Genomic DNA, 19359 nt, shown 5'->3' on the forward strand with positions numbered 1-19359 from the left:
TCTAACATTTAATTTTTTTTTAATTATTTAGGAGATTATTTGCAGTCGTTTTTTTCTAGAATTTTTAAAAACACTTAAGTGTTTACATTGCCATCTGTCTTTTGTGGAAAATAGTGTATTTTAATCTATATCTTTTTAGTGAGCATTTAAAGCCTTATGTATATTATGTGTTTCATTTAAGGAAAGTTAATATGAATATGAGCATACTCTAATTTGGTACTAACAGGCATGCTGTGAATTCTAAAATCATCGTGTGTTCTTGCGCGCGCACACACACACACACACACACACACACACACACACACACAGTCATTTTTGAAACGCTGAGTCAGAAACATTTTTTTTTTTCTTTCCTAAATCTTTACCTTTAGAAATCGTGGCTAAATTTTTACCCTTACAACATGTTTCCACTGAAGTGTATGTGTGTATGAGTGTGAAGTGTAATAAAGTGAATAATTATTAGTAATTATTAGTAGTAGGTGAACTGTCTTTCTTTTATAACAGATGCTTGAAGTTCGATTGTTATATGAGATAAGTGATGTGGAATCCCCCGAGGGTGAACAGGCACCACCTCTGCCGACACCTGTGGGGGGCGCCACTCCTCAGCCCATTCCTCCTCAGTCTCATCCTTCTACCAGTAGCAGTTCATCTGACGGACTTCGTGATAATGTCCCTTGTTTAAAGTAAGTTATAAAAAAATGCAGATGTTTTGGAAACTACTTTTTCGTTTAAGTAAATTATAAACATTACTAGAATAATATTTTCCTGTGATAGAGAAAAATGACATAACATTTCTTTCTTTGTTTTGCTGTGGTTAATCCAATTTCTTTTTCTGTGGCAACAAGAGGAATATGATTGAATTCTGTGATTTTGTCTTTGAAGTGCTAAGATTTGATCTGTAAACAATACTGGTAGGACAGCATGGATCTTTCCTGTGTATGCAGCTCAATCCTCCAAATCCTTGGATGTTTTCTAGTTTGGATTCATAGGTAGATCAAAGGTATATTTTAAAAAAAAATTTTTTTAATGCTTATTTATTTTTGAGAGAGAGAGAGAGAGACAGTATGAGTGGGGGAGGGGGGCAGAAAGTGAGGGAGACACAGAATCTGCAGTAGGCTCCAGGCTCTGGGCTGTCAGCACAGAGCCTGATGTGGGGCTTGAACTCAAGAACCGCGAGATCATGACCTGAGCCGAAGTCGGACGCTTAACCGACTGAGCCACCCAGGCGCCCCTCAAATGTGTATTTAGAGTGCTTTCCACCACTCTGAAAATTCTGTTTTTTTGATATTTAGAGATTCAGTTTTCTTGTGATCATTTTCTTGTATTTCTGAATCTTGTGTAGCACAACAGTATCATTATTTAAATGCCTTTATTGTAGCATTCCAGATTTGAATACATTTTGCTTTTATATAGAAATAAATTAGATAAAACATTCTTTTCTTCTATCTAATTTATATTACTGAGTATTAACTTTTTCAAGGGTATGGGCCTTAAATATGGCAGAGAAATAAAACAATGAGGAAAGAGTTAAGACCACTGAAAAATTTTATGAAGACTATGATTAATTACATTTACAGAGAAGTCAGTTAGGGTAATGAGTGTCGTTGTGGAAAATGTAAACAAAAATCCAGTGTAAGAGTTGAGCCAAAGCCCAGATTAGTAGATTCAAGGTAGAGATGGCTGCTGAGAGATAATTTACGTCAGTTGAAAGAACCAGGTTTGTCCTGGTTTTGTTTTAGATCTGCCAGCGTCTCTTCGCTTCGTGAAGGAATTACTATGGAGAAGGCCTTGGTACCCAAAAATGCGCTCACCCCAAACATAGGGCAGATTCTTTTTATATCATCATCATTTAAAATGTATAGACTTTTTAAAAATTATACCTTATGTGTTTATATAAATTTTAGATTATGTGTTTTGTGTTAATATTCTCAAAAGGGATGATTTTGCTCCTCTGCACGCATTTGGCAATATCCGGAGCCGTTATTACTTGTCACAACAGTAGGAACAGGGTGCTGTTGCATCTAGTGCATGCAGGCCAGGGGTGTTGCTCAAGTGTGCACAACAGTGCCCCCAACAAAGAACTTTCCAGCTCAGAAGGCTGCTGATGCCAGCAATGAGAAATGCTGATCTGATCGAAAACATACAGGCATCGAGGTTAAGCAACTGCATTTCTTAGAAAGGCCTCACGTTTTTTCTTTCTCATGTACATACATGCACACAATTCCTTTTTGCTGCGGTTCTGGCACATGTTTAACTAGAATGAGACTTGGAAATACAGAAGTCTACATTCTTCCCTTTTACTTTTTCAGTACTATTTTGCTTTAAACTTAAACTTGTAAAATTTCTATTAATGCTCTTCTGATTTTAATGTGTATTTCTCCAGACTTTTATTAAATATAAGTCTTATAAGCCTGTATAGTGCAATTTGTCTTTGACGTTTATTTTGGTAACCTTTTTGGTGGCAGAGTTTTGAGATTTTTGTCTAAAATCGACATATGCACTAGTGCTTTTGGAGGCAATTTGAGTTATACCTCATTTTTTCTTTTTAATAGTTTTCTGGTAACTTCACGTTGTTTTTGTCCACAGTCCCAAAATTCGGTTTTTAAATGTCAGAGATCTAACTAAACTGATACTAAAATAACTAATACTGAGTTTCGTTTTGCTTTTTAAAGTTTATTTATTTTTGAGAAAGAGAAGCAATGAGAGAGAGAGAGAGAGAGAGTGTGAGTCCCAAGCAGGCTCCACACTGTCAGCACAGAGCCCCAGGCAGGGATTGAACTCACAACTGTGAGATCATGACCCAAGCTGAAACCAAGAGTTGGACCCTTAACCCACTGAGCTATCCTGAGCCTACTCAGGTGCCCCGAGTTTTGTGTTTGTCTTTTATACAAAATGTTTTTGTATGTACTTGTTCCTTTGAAGAATCATTTTAAAAGCTATTTGATTTATTCCCTTTACCAATAAAATTTTATGTTTTTAGTATTTTAATTGTGCTTTTGCGGTTTATTTGTCAAAGCAAATAAACAATTGAAACTGCAAAGCCTCCAAACATTATTTTGACATTTAAAATACATTTGTACAAATTATGGAGCTTTTCACAAAGGTTCAACCCCTTGTCTTTAAAAAGTAAACCTTAATTTACATATATTAAAATCATTAAAATAACTTGCATGTAATCATTATAGACATAAAATGTTACACCCACCCATCCCCATTTTGCATTTTTTCCCTCATTTTGAATTTTTTTTTAATGTTTGTTTATTTTTGAGAGAGAGACAGAGCATGAGTGGGGGAGGAGCAGAGAGAGAGGGAGACCCAGAATCTGAAGCAGGCTCCAGGCTCTGAGCTGTCAGCACAGAGCCCAAAGTGGGGCTCAAACCCACGAACCGTGAGATCATGACCTGAGCTGAAGTTGGACGCTTAACCAACTGAGCCACCCAGGCACCCCTCATTTTGCATTTTTAAATCTAACCTATCCTGTCATTACTTGATCCAATTTCCAATTTTTTACCAATTAGGGATTTTGTAGCAGGCTTGCTTGGCTTATTTTTGCTTAATAACTTTTTTTTTTTTGGTCTCTTGTAAGTAATTTAAGAATTCCATGAATTCTGTGTGTCTTTATCACTGAAGTTTTAAATGTGCCCATATACGCACTTGTAATATTATCCGTGAATGCTTGCTCTGCTCTTGAGGTTCTAATTTAATGTGCATATTAAATTTGCCGGCATGAGGTAATTAGGTTTGACTTCTTTGAAGCTTACCTAATTCATATAAGGAGAAAATAACACACTCAGAATCTTCTATTCAGAAAAATACTGTGTCTTCATTTCTATCTCGAGATGGACGGCTGCCACTGATTAGGGGGTACGTCCCTGAGAAAAGCCAGAACTTGTGCCTCAGCCAGCATACAGTTCCGAGTGTATTGCCTTACAGACTTTGCACAGGGAAAAGCAACTGTAGCTTGGTTCATATTTGGAGGACCCTCAGTGATTCATGTTTACCCTAAAATTTGGCTAACACACCCTAAAGACCAGGGGTGACGGTCTTCTTCACTACAGGTATCAACTAAATGACTCAAAGGCATCCTTACCTCTGAGATTGGTATTAGGAGATTTAACATTGCGTAGTTTTCTTTCTGCCCTTCCTTCTTCCATTAGACTGTCCCTCCAAGGCAGAAGCCTCAAAAATTGCTGAAGTAACCAGGCTTTGCTTAAGTTTCACAAGAGCAATTATTGGAGGAGTCTTAGCAATCAAAAAATGTTCTCACCTTAAAGTCAAAGTAGGTTTTTTTTTAAATAGTAATCACCCACAAAAATAAATTACTTACATTAAAGAAAAAAAAATGTCATCTTCCAAATCCACTTGAAGTTTCCTGGTACGCGTATTAAAGGTATGGTATTTAAGTAACCGTATGCCTTAGAAAGTCTCCGACTCATAAACCACTCCCTCACTCCCCCTGACATGTGTGTAACAAGTACTGTAAAAAATTTTGTATGAATTTACTCTATAAAGTGAAGCTTGGGAATACATTTGTTTTTTTACTAGTAGTTCACTTGAAAATCCTACCATCACCTCAAACTTACCGCATATTCCTGTAAAAGTAGCTCTTCATTCTGACATTTTATTTTCTTTCTCTTTCTTTTCTTTTTCTTTCCTTCTCTCCTCTTCTTTCCTTCCTTCTTTCCTTCATGCCTTCCTTCCTTTCCTTAATTTACGATCACTCTGTATTCTTTTTCTCCCGTGATCTACCTCTGATGAACCTTCAGCTCATTCATTCATTCAGTAAATATTGAGCGCCTCTTCTGTGCTAGTGTTAAAAGTAACTGCAGGGTTTTTGCCTTCATGGAGTTTAGAAGCATTTTTCAATTCTTCCTTCGTAATATGTTCCAAATCTACCTTTTTCTTACTGTTTTACTTCAGAATTACAGGTACTTCCTAATTGTTCTCCGATCCTACTTCATCTTGTAAATCTCCACCAAATTAATCTTCCCAAAGTATTTCTTATAAACCTTCATTTGGCTTTTAATTCCTTAAAATAATAAAAATATATTACTTTTGTGTAATTTGACCATTGACAGCTCTTTCATAGCCACTCAAAATGTCTCCGTACTGTGATTAGGTAGTAATATTCCCACTTTTTAGATAAGAAGATAGTTGGAAAATGGCAGAGCCAGGACTTAAATGCTAGCTTTTCAAAAGCCCTCAGTTCTTTCTACCAATATCAGACTTTTGCAGTGAGGCGCTGAAGACCCTCTAACTTCTCACCCTGGCCTATCCTGCTGTACAGATTTCTCACTGTTACTACACACACTTCCACTGTGGACAAACTTCCACACTTGTTAATCTTTGACTAAGGGTTTCCTCCTTGTTTGCATATGTTTGCAAAAGCAATATATTTTGAACACCTATTCAGTAATTATTGGGGAAAGAGTCTGCAATCAAAACTCAAAGAGTACTTTTTTTTTTAATCGTTAAAGTGTCATGCACACAAAAATAAATTTCTCACAATTTTTTTTTTTACTCATTTAACTCATTTTGTTTTGGCCACTTTTAATTAAGCCATATATTTACAGCTTGATTTTATGTTTTTTTAAGTGTTTATTTATTTTGAGAGAGAGAAAGCATGCAACGATGCAACGAAGGGGCAGAGAGAGAGAGGGAGAGAGAGAATCCCAAGCAGATTCCCTGCTGTCAGTGCAGAGCTTGATTTAGGGCTTAATCCCACAAACCGTGAAATCATAACCTGAGCTGAAGAGTCAGACGCTTAACCAACTGTGCCACCCAGGTGCCCTATATATTTAAGTCTACTTTTACCCCCCCCCCCCCGCCGCTTTTTTAGGTACTTTTCTAACTTCCATTTTTTTTTTTTTTTCTAACTGGATTTTTTCCCCCTCTTGTTAATTCTTGGGCTTCTCGTTCTCCTCATTCTTCTCCCCATTTCTCCTTCCCCTTCCTACTCATTCTTGTTTTCTCCCTCCCCACTTCTAAGCCCTGAATTTATAATGGGGACTTACATATGATTTCTTATTTTTGTTTTCACATACGGGTTTTGTTTCTAACCACATTAAATGCCTCTAGAGAACAGGATTCGTTTTTTTTTTTTTTTTTTCATGTGTTTAGTACAATTTCATATATAAAGTTATGTTTTGTATAGTTATTTATGCATGACTTTATAGCTACATGAGCTAATAAGATAGTTGAAGATGGGTTAAAAGGTAATATATTATCCTTTATTACAGAGTTAAAAATTCACCACTTAAACAGTCTCCAGGTTATCAGACAGAACTAGTTATTCAGTTGGTGTGGGTGAGTGGAGAACCACCACAACAAATAACCAGCCTGGCAGTCAATTCTTCCTATGGATTGTGAGTATAATTTATGTGTTTCTCATACATTCCTTTATTTTTAAAAATAGAAAAGATGATCTTCATTATAGCATCAATTAAGAAGTTGTATAACTTTAATTTCAGATCAAATTCAGCATTTGTTTGGAATATAATTCTGTTTCAGATAATTTACTCTGAGTATGCTTATACTGCTTCCTAATGAATTGGGATAAAGGTTTGAAGTCAATATACCATCTCCTGGCTCTACTCTCAGAAATGATTTCCTTATTAATACTCAGCATAATGGAGGTCTAACAACATGAACTCAGAAGACTTTGTGCTAAGCTGATACTGTAAATGTTGAATCAAACCTATATAATGTCTTCTTGCTACTTTCAAAGTTCACTTGTATAAATTGTAAAAGCATAGTAATGGTTTATTGAAGTATTTATACTGCAGGTGTATTATCAATTCATGCCTTCAAGTATTTAGAATTAATTAGACTTACTTTTTACTATAATTTGGTAGACTCATAGAGTATTTTTGGTTTTTTTTAAAATCAGCACTGTGGTATCAGAGAAGCCACACATTCACTGTGCAGTCCCAGGGCCATTTGCTGGTATGTGGGTCTCCTTGATGCTAGTCCTAGGGACTCATTGATCTTTCTTCTTCCTCCTCTGTCATCACTCAGTCTGTCTCTTGCAGATGTATACCTAGCTAAAATTGGCTATAGTCTGAGCTGGTTTTCTCTCATGTCTTTGGTTTGCTGCCCCACAATATAAGAACACAAACCTCTCCTTGTTAATATTTTACTGCCCACAACCATAAAGGAAGGAGGGAATAAGAAAAATAACTAGTAGGAAGTTTTAAAGGAAGTTGCACATCAGTTGATCACAGGCTCATTGGGCTCACAGTTAACATTGCATTTAGCCCTTTTTGTATATTTTTGACATTTGAACTACTTGCCAAGATAATTTACTATGCAATCCATATTTAGAACTTCAACTGAAAAACCTGATCATCTGGCCCATGTCTCCATTCCTCCTTAACAGTCGTCAGCAGAAATGGAGTTGAAGCTTTTTCTCTTTAGATGGGTCGTACACTCTCCAGTTCACTCCAGCCTTTGTCTGGCCCGTTCGTGTTACTTACAGAGCCCCTCCCTCTATACATTTCAGTTTTCAACTCCTGGTTTAAGACATCTTAAAAGAGTAAAATTTCTTTATTCATAATTGTTTGGTTTTAGGTCCTGACTTATAATTGGGAAGGTATTTGGAATACTCCAAAGGGAGACCTCCAAGATTTAATGCTTTCTAGTTTTATTCTGACTGTAGGGATTATCACAACTTTTGAGCTGCTCAAAATGCCCTTAAGTCAAAAAAAAAAAAAAAAAAAAAAAAGTCACATTTCCTAGGATCGGGATTTATGACTATGATCATGTTTCACTTCCTATGCCAACTTCTTTTTTAATGATGTTGATTTGTAATCATTAATGTCTGCAGAAGATCTGTACAGTTCCATGAGAAGGCATATGTAATGTGTAACCTGTGTTTCCATGCCTCTGATAGTCTGCAGTTTCAGAGAGGAATTTTGTGAAAAACCCATCCTTCTTCTTTTTCAGCCTTCAAGACTACAAGTACGTATCCTCATACTTGTTTATGCTAAAGTATTTGCTCTTTTCCTATTCCCAGGGTAGTTTTTGGCAATTGTAATGGCATTGCTATGGTAGACTACCTCCAGAAAGCAGTACTCCTCAACCTGGGCACTATTGAATTATATGGCTCCAATGATCCTTATCGGAGAGAACCCCGGTCTCCTCGTAAATCTCGACAACCTTCAGGAGGTATAAAGAAAAAGCCCTGAGTTTTAGGATTTCTATAAATACTAAAGCTACTTCTGTGACTATAAGTACTTCAGTGAGATAAATAGCTTGTCTGACTTAGTCTATATGTATATATATATATATATATATATATATACTTGTCTGACTATATGTATATATATATATATACATATACTTGTCTGACTTAGTCTATAAGTATATATATATATATATATATACTTAGTCTATATATATATATATATATACTTAGTTTATATATATATATATAAACTGTCAAAAACTAGTAAAAGTTTAGAGCCTTCTTTGTTTTGTATTATTATTAGATTTTGCTTTTGTTTTAGGATTTTAATTAATGTTGGGAAAGAACCACAGTAGCAAGCTTCTTCAGCTAAATTATGAGATGAAAATCTGTCTCATTATTGTGAAACAAAAGTTAATTTCAAAGTTTTGCCCCTTTTATTACTTGGTATTGTGAGACCAAAAATTCATTGTTCCAACTATTTAATTTAGAGGGAGCATTTCCTATGTGAAAAAAACGTAAATGCAAAAGTGAATTTGAATTCTATGAAAATACAGTGTTTTAGGTAGCTTTGATTCAATGCAAACCCAAACCCATTAAGAATTCTCTTTGTTAGGACTCTTTTGTGTTTTCTGCATAAGTAGTCTAATTTTAAATGTTTTCATATGTCTGGTTGGTTATCTATACCAGTACTCCTCACCCCCCGCACTTTTTTTTACCCCCATAGTATTGGATCTCTGGCACTTGGGGTATATTAGTGAGGCCTGCAGCAATTACTGGCCTACAGGTTCCAGTCTCCTCAGGACCTGTTCCACTGGACCAGGGATTAAGGGGAGCCGTATCTCTAGCTGACTTAGCCCGTTTGCAGAATGCCAGTGTGCAGTGGAACACTGGGAAGCTCACGTATATACTTATAACTCAGTCTCTCCGAATTAAAATTCTCCCTGAGATTCATTTCTCATTTTCTCTCATGACATAATTAGCTAATGCTACCTTTATCACAGTTCGTGACAGAAGAAGAAAAAGGTGGTGAGATATAGACCTTACTGTCACTTTAGCTTGATGGTTGAACTTTCTTTTCCATTTTTGTTTTTGTGTGTGATCATTTTGTCTCGCGTTATCTTCAGAAATTTTCCCAACCATACCATTCTAGTATCTTTGTCTCCTTTTTTTTTTCTTCTTCGCTTTTCATTGCTTCACTAAGGTGGGCTGATTGTGACTTCTTGCATGTGCGGCCTTTCTAGCTTATATTCTGAATCTGTGAAAAAACTCCGTTCTTCCTTAAGTAAGTTATTTATTCCATATCAGTTAAGTCACAGCATGTTTGTTTGTTGTATGTAAAATCATTTTTTCTCATTTATTTTTAAAAGAGCTTTTAACAGCATTATATTTCTAAATTACATATCTAAATGTTTGTCCTCGTTACTTGAATTCATCTATAATATGTATGTGAAAATAGCCATTGAAATGTTTGCATCCGAATCCAGTATTTTTAATAAAGCAAAAGAAACTAATATTTAGTTTAGACTAATATGTATTTATAATGTTAGAAAGTTAAAACATTGTCATGGTAGAGAAGACAAGTACTTTTGGCAGTTTTACCACAGAGCAAGTAAAAACTTGCTCCTAAAATTCATTTATCTTATTCCTGATACCTCATCATAGTTTCATAAAATTTCCAGAAATTAAATACCTAAACTAATCCAAGGATAGAAACCAGTTTTACCATCTGATTTCAAAAATATTTCTTTCTTAAATTCTGTTGCATCTTATTCTAGAGTAAATCTTGTAATATTATTTATATTATTATTTGCTCTATTTGTATTGAAGAGTTAGATGTTTAGGCACAGGAGAACAATTCGAATTTTTCTTTTGTCATCTGAAGATACTTATTTATGCTCAGCAGTAATAACATTTAGGATTATGTATTAAATAAAATTAAAAGAAAGTTATTTTAAAATGTGATTTAACATTTTAAGGATATTTATGCCTTAGTTCTAAAATACTGTAATTATTTATATTTCAAATAAAATTAAATGTGAAATAATTGATACTAAAATTCTTTAATTGCATTGATAAAACATATATTCTTGCAAAAAAGGTGTGTTTTATAATATATTCTGGAAGTATAGCCCAAATACCACCAGGTTCTTCTATTTTTTTTAAAGATTAGTTTGGAAAAATGTTTTAATACTAGTAGATTCTAATACATTTTCATAACAAGTAAGGTGTCACTGATGAAATTATTTTATAGGCATTACTGTCTAAGGGTTTTACAGCTGTATTAAAATATAGTTGAACCCATAACTAAAATATGTACAGTGTTTTCATAATAAAAATTATGAGACTGTTACAGGGACAAGTAGTGATAAAGTATTTCAACCACCTGTGTATGTCTGCTGAAAGTCTTAATTATAACAAAAGTGAAACAGACTAGTATGTGTCATGTTTTGCTGACCACTTTTTGACTCCGTGAAGGATACAAAAGGGAAATTTCTGTTCTGAATATAATTTTAAACCCTAATAAGATCTGCATAGTGATGTGAACGTGATAGACCCATGAGAAATAAGTTACTTAGTCTTAGAAGTTGATAATTATAAAGAAGGGAATTAGAGGGATGAAGCTGTTCCTGACTTTAGGAAACATATTTTCAAAAGTTTTGGAGAAGTGTCTCTGAAAATGAAGATTTGGGCTACAAAGTTGTAGTTAATTTCAAGTCTTCAATATTCTCAGTAGGATAGAAAAAGAGAAATAGCTATGGAGCCTAGTAATACTAGTTGATATTTTTGTGCATGTGTGTGTTGTAAGAAACAAAACACTATATAAGAAATGAGGGATATAATCAAGGATGCATAATAAGTGTTGCATAAATCAGTAACTACTGTGTTGAATATAGGCAGGTTTTCAAAAAATGGGAAATAGCAAAATGTTTGGTTTCATTGAAAATATAATTAAGGAAGGATTAGGACTCTAGGGATCAGTTGAAGTGATAGTTGAAAAGCAGAAGGTAGAGCTAAATAACTTTGTTTCTCAACACTCTCTTAATGAGAAATTATTTATGTTTCTGGAAAGTGAAAAATAATGAAGAGAAATGAAAATCTAAGCTACATTATGTATGCAAGACAGAGCTTGGTAATAAACAGTAATAAAGTAATAAAAAGATCTCAAGAGAATTTGTGAAGAAAATTTGTAAACAGTTTCCAAGTTTTCAAAGGTCAGATATGTTATAAGTCATTAAATTTGATGTACAAATCAGTCAGAATTCTCAAATGATTTGTGTGCATATTGAAATGCCTTGTGTGCATATTGAAAATAGAACTGTCAGTTGAAATCAACAGGAATTCACTAACAGTACGAAAAATCAGTGTTACTTTTTTAATCTCATAACTACATTAATGGTTTATGGCAGCCTGTTGACCTAATGTTTCCTAAAGTTAATCAGATATTTGATAAAGAATTCCATGTATATTTTTTATGAACCGAGCAGATGGAAGCAACCTAGTTCAGTTTGACAATTGCAAGATTGATTAAACCAGAGTCAGCAAACTATGGTCCGTGGGCCAAATCTCTTCCACTGCTATTTTTGCTAATTAGAACATCATCCTTGCTTAGCTGGCCCTAAAACCAATCTAGGCCTTCACATTTGCCAATCCCTGGACTAAACCGTGGTATCTATTTAGTGGGTCAATTTATAGCCTAATACTAATTTCTGTGGTGTGCCTCAGTAGATATAGAATGCTGAATAACGTGATTATGCTTGTTGTCCTTAAAGGATAACTACTACATCTGGTAGCGGAGTAAATACCCATAAAGATATTGGTAGGTAGAAATCATAAACCTAAATGATATACCATAGTCACATAGTATATACCATAGGATCACATATATCAATTAATGTAGGGTTGGACTTTGACTTTTACCCTAAGCCAGATGGAATGAATGGAAGGCTTAAAATTTCAAAATTGATTATTTTTATTCAGTATTAGGCTCACTGTAGTGCTAGAGTATATTAGAGTTTACTATCACCACTATCTATTATTGAGGTAAAATTGGCACATAACATTATTTTAGTTTCAGGCATGCAACATACCAATTTGATATTTGTATGCATTGCAGAATGATCACAGTAAGTCTAGTTAACATTCATCACCTTGCATAGTTACAAAATATTTTTTCCCTTGTAATGAGGACTTTTAAGATCTACTCTTTTTTTTTTTTAATTTTGTTTAATGTTTATTTATTTTTGAGAGAGAGAGACAGAGCATCAGTGGGGGAGGAACAGAGAGAGAGGGAGACACAGAATCTGAAGCAGGTTCCAGGCTCAGCTGTCAGCAAAGAGCCCGACTCAGGGCTCGAACCCACGAACTGTGAGATCATGACCTGAGCTAAAGTCGGACGCTTCACCGACTAAGCCACCCAGGCGCCCCTAAGATCTACTCTTAAGCAGCATTCAGATATCCAATATAGTATCACTAACTCTAGTTATGCTGTGTATTATATCTCTTATTTATTCTATAACTGGAAGTTTGTACCTTTGACCGCCTTTACCGGTTTCTCCCACCCTCCATACCCTGCTTCTGGCAATCACCAGTCTCTTCTCTGTATATATAGGCTTGTTTTTTATTGTTGTTTTGGGGGATTTTGGGGGGCTGCAGGGTTAGATTCCACTGTATCATACAAGTGATATCATACAGTACTTTTGTTTTTCTTTCTTATTTAACATAATATCCTTGACATCCATCCATGTCACAAATGGCAAAATTTTATTTTATGACTGAATATATCTATTGTGTGTGCGAATGTATGTGTGTGTGTGTGTGTGTGTGTATCCCCCACATTTTTATAAAGCCTACATTTTCTTTGTCCATTCATCCATAGATGGACACTTAGATTGTTTCTGTATATCACTACTATTTAAAGATCTGCTGTTTTAGTGTTTATCAAAAAGAGTTCATTCGGGCTCTGTGCTCAAAGCTCAGAACCTGGGGCCTGCTTCAGATTCTGTGTTTCCTTCTTTCTCCACCCCTCCCCCACTTATACTCTCTTTCTCTCTCTCTCTCTCTCTCTCTCTCAAAAATAAATAAAACATTTAAACAATTTTGAAAAGTGCTGCCTAGGTGGCTCAGTCGTTTAAGTGTCCAACTTCGGCTCAGGTCATGATCTCGTGGTTCGTGACTTCAAACCCCACATAGGGTTCTGTGCTGACAGCTCAGAGTCTCAAGCCTGCTTCAGATTTCGTGTCCCCATAAATATTAAAAACATTTTTAAAGGAGTTGATTTATATAAACAAATATTTTGTCAAAGATTAAATTCATACCTATTACATCCATCATCTTTGAAGTATAAAAACTAGTTTTGGGTTTTTGTTTGTTTTGTTTTGTTTTTCCAGAACAATTAGTGTAATAAGAAAAAAGTGTAAAAAGAAAAAAAAAAGTGGTTATCATTCAAACAGTTCCTACTTAATGAAGAAAAATATATAATTCAAAATAGAAAACATTTTTATAAACCCAATTCAGTACTCCGTGTTCTCTGAAAATGTTATTCTAAAAGGTTTCCTAGTGACTGGATTGTGACATTATGTCTTTTACCAAAAGATTGGAAAAGTAGATACTGGCCACACATGTACATATGTTGACATGATACCTGATTTCTGAGGTCTAGATATGTAGCCCCTTGTGTGTTGCCCAGCCATCCCAAACTCTTGACATGTGTTTGTTTGTAATTTTCAAAGAATTTTCAGGAATTCTTTTCATTCCAATCACTAAACAACTTACTGTCCATATTGATTGTTTACTCTGCATGTTACCATGTCTTTTAATTCTTGTCCACAGCATAAAATACCTTGTTACAGTTTCTCCCAAGAATTTAGGCCATCCCCTAAGATAAATTCTATGTAATTCATATACATCTATGAAAAGAAAGTATTTCTTTAGAGCTCCTTTTAAAAATGTATGGTTTAATTATTAAGAGGTATAGTCCTATAAGAGGAGTAATGTACAATATTTTAAATATTGTAAATGTGGACGTACAAAATATTTTCTTAATTACTCATAAATATTCAAGGCATGTGTTTGAGACATACTGAGTGGAAACCACTTTGAGGTTTGAGTTGAGAGTTCCTATGATGTAAAAAATTACCAAATTTATTACCAAGTACTTATTTTCCCTCAAGAGAAGTCCAATAAGTCCATCATATACTCTCAAATTAGTTTTTTTATTTTAATTTTTTTTTAATGTTGTATTTATTTTTGAAGGAGAGAGAGAGACAGAACATGAGCGGGGGAGGAGCAGAGAGAGGGAGACACGGAATGAGAAGCAGGCTCCAGGTTCTAAGCTGTCAGCCCAGAGCCTGATGCGGGGCTCGAGCTCACAAACTGTGAGATCATGACCTGAACCAAAGTCGGATGCTTAACCGACTGAGCCACCCAGGTGCCCCTCAAATTACTGTTTTTCAACAAAGTTCTACTTTATGTCTAATGTCCTTGAAGAATAGCAGATTATCTCTCGGAAGTTTTCTTTTTGCTTAACTGATGACTACTGTATTATTTTGAGGTGATTTAATATCAAATGCTCCTATTTCCTGTCTCAAGATTAACAGGCACAATGGTATCAAGGCCAGTACGCTCCAGTCATCTGCTTTTTTAAAAATGGTCAGTCGTTAAATGTATGCTGTAAATAGGCGATGAAACTGCTCTTACATAAATTTGTGTTGTGATTTGGATTTTGGTTTTGTTTTTTTTTAGCAGGTCTATGTGATATTAGTGAAGGGACTGCAGTCCCAGAGGATCGCTGCAAATCTCCAACTTCTGGTAATTTGTTTTTTATTTTATTAAGAATTATAATCTATAGAAACCATTGTAGTGTATCAAAATTCCTTTTTACAGATAAGTATTTAAAATAACACCTATAAGAAACTTTTGTGTTACATATTTATTCTAAAAATCATAACTTTTCTTTGCATTCTCATTAAGTGAAAAGAAATGCACTAGACAAAAATCCACAGCTCTTACCTGCTAAGAGTCCTATAGCTGTTCACTGGCTTTCTAATATTTACACTTTTTTAGAGAAAATATGTTTTACTCCTCACCATTGGAGCAGATGGGTTAGTTAATCTTCAACCTTGTCTCTGCTCTAGGCATGCCTGGTATCATCTGGTAGAATAGTGCCCTAATTCTTGAAAAATGTCCACTTAAATATTACCAAAGATTTTTAACATTTATAATCCAGTGGTGACTGTAGACAAAATAATTGTAGGCCATATGTGTTTTTGTTTTTGGTCAAAGTGGTATTTGATATAATTTTATAGCTATATTATACCTTTTTGTCCATATTATATAGGTTTTTATGTGATCTATGTATATATAAATATTTCAGTGCAACATAATTTTTGGTACCTTTTCAGTCTCCTTAAGATTAAGAGGATCCTGAATTATTATTATTTTCAGTGGGTAGAAACTTTGCCAGTCTTTACTAAGATCAACTTCACAATTTTAACTACCATATTAAATCATTTTGGCTGGGAATATTTGTCAGCTTTGTACTGGAAAGATTGTTCTTAGCATAAAGTAACACAGTTCTTACATAGATTTGGATCCTTCCATAGCTGGTTCTCCTACATCAGAAATCATTTTAAGCATGGGAAATATTGAGAAGTGCATTTTACTTCACTCCCTCCTGTTTCAGTTTAGCATTTTATTAAACCTAGAACTGTAAAAGTTTTGTGATAATTTTCTTTTTGAAATTCCTTTTCCTAATACACAAGTTATAGCTTTTCTTAAGATATATCCACCTTCTGGTTTTCTTAATCTTTAAATTTCATAATTAAATTCACTCATTATTGAAACATGGAGCCATCAGAATTACATAGTTAGCACCTACTGTTAAGTCTGGACATCGGTACAGTAAACTTTGAATGATATGGAGCAAGTAATTCTATTTCTGATCTGACAGACCTAGAGTGATTTCTGAATTTGGAATTTAGAATTATAATATCTTTTCATTATTGCTGTTCTGTGTCCATCTACCTACAATACTGTTCTGGTCTTCTCACCTCTCTCTCCAAAGACCATGTGAATGCCATTGTCAATGTGTTAAGGCTGTAAGCCAAATTGGATGATTTGGACATGTAATATAGAACCCAAGTAAACTAATATTCCTCATTAGCCTAAGCCAAATTTTCAACAGGTGTACAGGTGTGTGTGTGTGTATGTATATATATACACGTATATATACACATATATACGTATATATATATACACGTATATATATATATACACGTATATATATATATACGTATATATATATATGTTTGGAATAACCAACAAGAGGTATTTATAAGTAAGTATTTAAGTATATTAAAATCTCATAAGTATATAAATATAAAAAGTGCATAAAAGTAAAAACCCTCCAAATAGCTCCTTTTGTACCTGAGGAACTCACACATTGTTGAACATTTTCAAATATATTATGCTTTTTTGTCCATGTGAAAGGACAGTATAGTTTTAACATACAGATGATATGATACTGGGTATTGTTTCGAGTGAGTTTGAACTGCAAAGTAAACATTGTGACTGAAAAAATCATTGATAAATCACAAATTCTTATCTTAGATGTAAAACTTTATTTAGTTTAGTCTTTGATTATGCTCCGAAAGATATAAGAATTTCTGAAGAATTATATCCATTCCTGCATATGAGGAAAGACTGCTTTCACAAAAAAACATATCAAATTTTGGTAGATAGTAGTTGTGCCTGAAACGTGTTTCATAGAGCAGGAAATAGATCTCCCTCATGCATACATACTAAAACATACAGTAGAAACTAGAATAAAATTCTGGAAAACTAACCCTTTGACACTTTTTCTTACAGCTGTGTCTTTCACTACTTGTCCATTTTAAAATAGCTAATAGTAATTTTTGCTACCCATGTTGGGCCAGTTGTCTTATTCTTTGCACATTTGTAACTTTTTTGCCTTCATTGCTTTTAGAATCCCAATAAAGGAATAATTTAGTATCCTTCCTCTCTCCAGTACATGAAAATTCTTTTAGTTTAGAATGGTCAAAAAAGAAAAAATGGTTGGGGTAAGTTTGAGGTGAATCAGAGGAACCACAAGGCAATCGTGTTATTAAAACCATGGAAAGTAGTAATTAAATTACTAGCCTCAAATACTTTCTGCATTGTGATAGGATATCTATCTGTGTATCTATCTATAATTAAGTGATATAATATAGACTATTAAAACCAATATAGTTAATAGAAAACAGTGTATCTATGAGAGAAAAAGAAATGCATAAAAGTGGGTTGGAAGTTAGGTGAGTCTTTCATAAATACTAGGAGAACCACTATTATAGAAGTGAAAAGTAGCCATATGTCCTTTATCAAAATCAGTGTGTTTACTCAAAATAATAATATAGATGGAGAAAAACTTTTTTGAAAAACATTTCAATCCATGATCAAAATTGGTGATCCCAACAATTTGGCTGGTCAATATCAAAGCTCTATTCAAAAAGTATACTGAGAATATCCAAGTTATGAATATAGTTTGCCTTTTCCACTTATTTTTAAATAAACCAGGAGTCTCTCTGAAGTAGAATATTAATTCTGTCATCTTGAATTAACATAAGAAATCACTTCTTCCATTTCCATTTGATCTCTATTTCAAAGAACTCAGATTTCTTTACTGAGCACTTTAATAATGGAATTTTGTTTTAGTACTGCATCAAAAGAGTGTGTGTGTGTTTGTGTGTATGTGTGTGTGTGGTGTGTCTACACATGTGAAAATGATAAAAACATCTGTTAGGTTATTTCAGGTTGAAGAAGGCTCAGGGCCACATTAACCATGATATAAACAGTGCCTTCAGGAGTTTCCATGTACCCTAAAAAAAAAAAAAAAAGCTGTAGATAAGTTCGGTGTTTATTTTATCACAGTTATTTGGTAAATATATTCAAGTGAGATATGCTGAAAACATTTTTGGAACTTTGACAAAAATTCTGACAAGTAGTGATAGGCGTTTTCAGTTAGGGGAAAAATAAATCTGTTTTACATTTGTGGCTTCTGTTGCCTATTACGTTGGAAATAACTAAAAAACATTTTTATGATTTGATATTCATGTTTGATATGTTACCTAGCTATTGCTCTAAAATGAAATATATCACATAAAATAAGTATTAATAATTTTTTTTACATTCCTGTGGCTAACCTCTTATAACCATTATCTTTGAAAAGCAAGTATATCCATCTCTACTCCTGAACATGTTCCATCGAGTTCAGTGTTACTTATGTGGTATTTTTTGATATAGGATTTATAAGGATCCATAAGTGCTATTTAACAAAAATAATATGGTTTTTAAGAATAATCTTTTAAGACTATTATAGAAGTAATTGGATACTGCCAATGTTGACAGGTTTTACTTGGTCCTTGGAGAGACTTCAAAGATATTTTCCACTTGGCCAAAGAAAGCATCATTTTGACCTTATTTATTAAGGTTCAGTACTTTCACTGGGATAAAAAAGAAAAACGGCCCGGTGTTTTAGAAGTGCAGTGCAGTCGGGAAAAAGACGTGTGTGTGAACTTAAAATATGAGGTATTAAGTGAAGTACACATCATAGGTGAAGTATACAAAGGGTTGTTGAAATTCAAAAGGGGGGAAGTGATTTATATCGAGGAGACTGAAAATTTATAGATGAGATATCATTTGAAATGTGCTATTATAAAGAATAGATCATTTAATAATAGAAGTTGTCAACTAGAGTGCTACTTAGTAGTACATTTATAAATGAAACATTAATGTCAGAAATCAAATATAAAAAGTTAGAAACACTTTTTTTAAGGAAAAGGCAAATAAAATCTTAACTGTAAAAATATTAGATAAACTTATATTAGAAGTCGCAGCTGGAATAAAATTAACTATTTCTTACCTCATTAAACATAAGTAAGTATTTGAACATACCTAAAATTATAAGTATGATCCTCAGTTTTTTAAAGATCTCTATGGTAATAGTAGAATTTATATATGATTTTAACATTGGTATCTGGAAAGCTAACTCTGAAGTAAATTTTGTCAGTATACTTCTTGCCCGAGATTCTTAGTTCTAGATGAAGCCTATTCAGTTAACTAATATCGAAGAAGTTTTGCATTTTCGTTCAGAAACTGTTTATTGCTGCTTATATTGT

The 19359-nt window shown here is 33.9% G+C and overlaps 1 protein-coding gene across 6 annotated transcripts in view; it reads left to right on the forward strand.

Annotated features, from left to right (window-relative positions):
* Positions 1–19359, forward strand: part of STXBP5 (syntaxin binding protein 5) — a 168461-nt gene that overhangs the window by 98648 nt on the left and 50454 nt on the right. For 4 of the 6 annotated variants that reach the window (XM_042940033.1, XM_042940035.1, XM_042940037.1 and 1 more), the window contains exons 16-19: positions 505–683; positions 6240–6365; positions 8015–8166; positions 14930–14995. In XM_042940033.1, coding sequence (XP_042795967.1) covers positions 505–683; positions 6240–6365; positions 8015–8166; positions 14930–14995 — 523 coding nt within the window. The remainder of the gene's footprint in view (positions 1–504; positions 684–6239; positions 6366–8014; positions 8167–14929; positions 14996–19359) is intronic. The other 2 variants (XM_042940034.1, XM_042940038.1) reach the window with 1 other exon arrangement.

Source organism: Panthera leo, chromosome B2 (genome assembly GCF_018350215.1).
Source record: "Panthera leo isolate Ple1 chromosome B2, P.leo_Ple1_pat1.1, whole genome shotgun sequence".
Lineage (NCBI taxonomy): Eukaryota > Metazoa > Chordata > Mammalia > Carnivora > Felidae > Panthera > Panthera leo.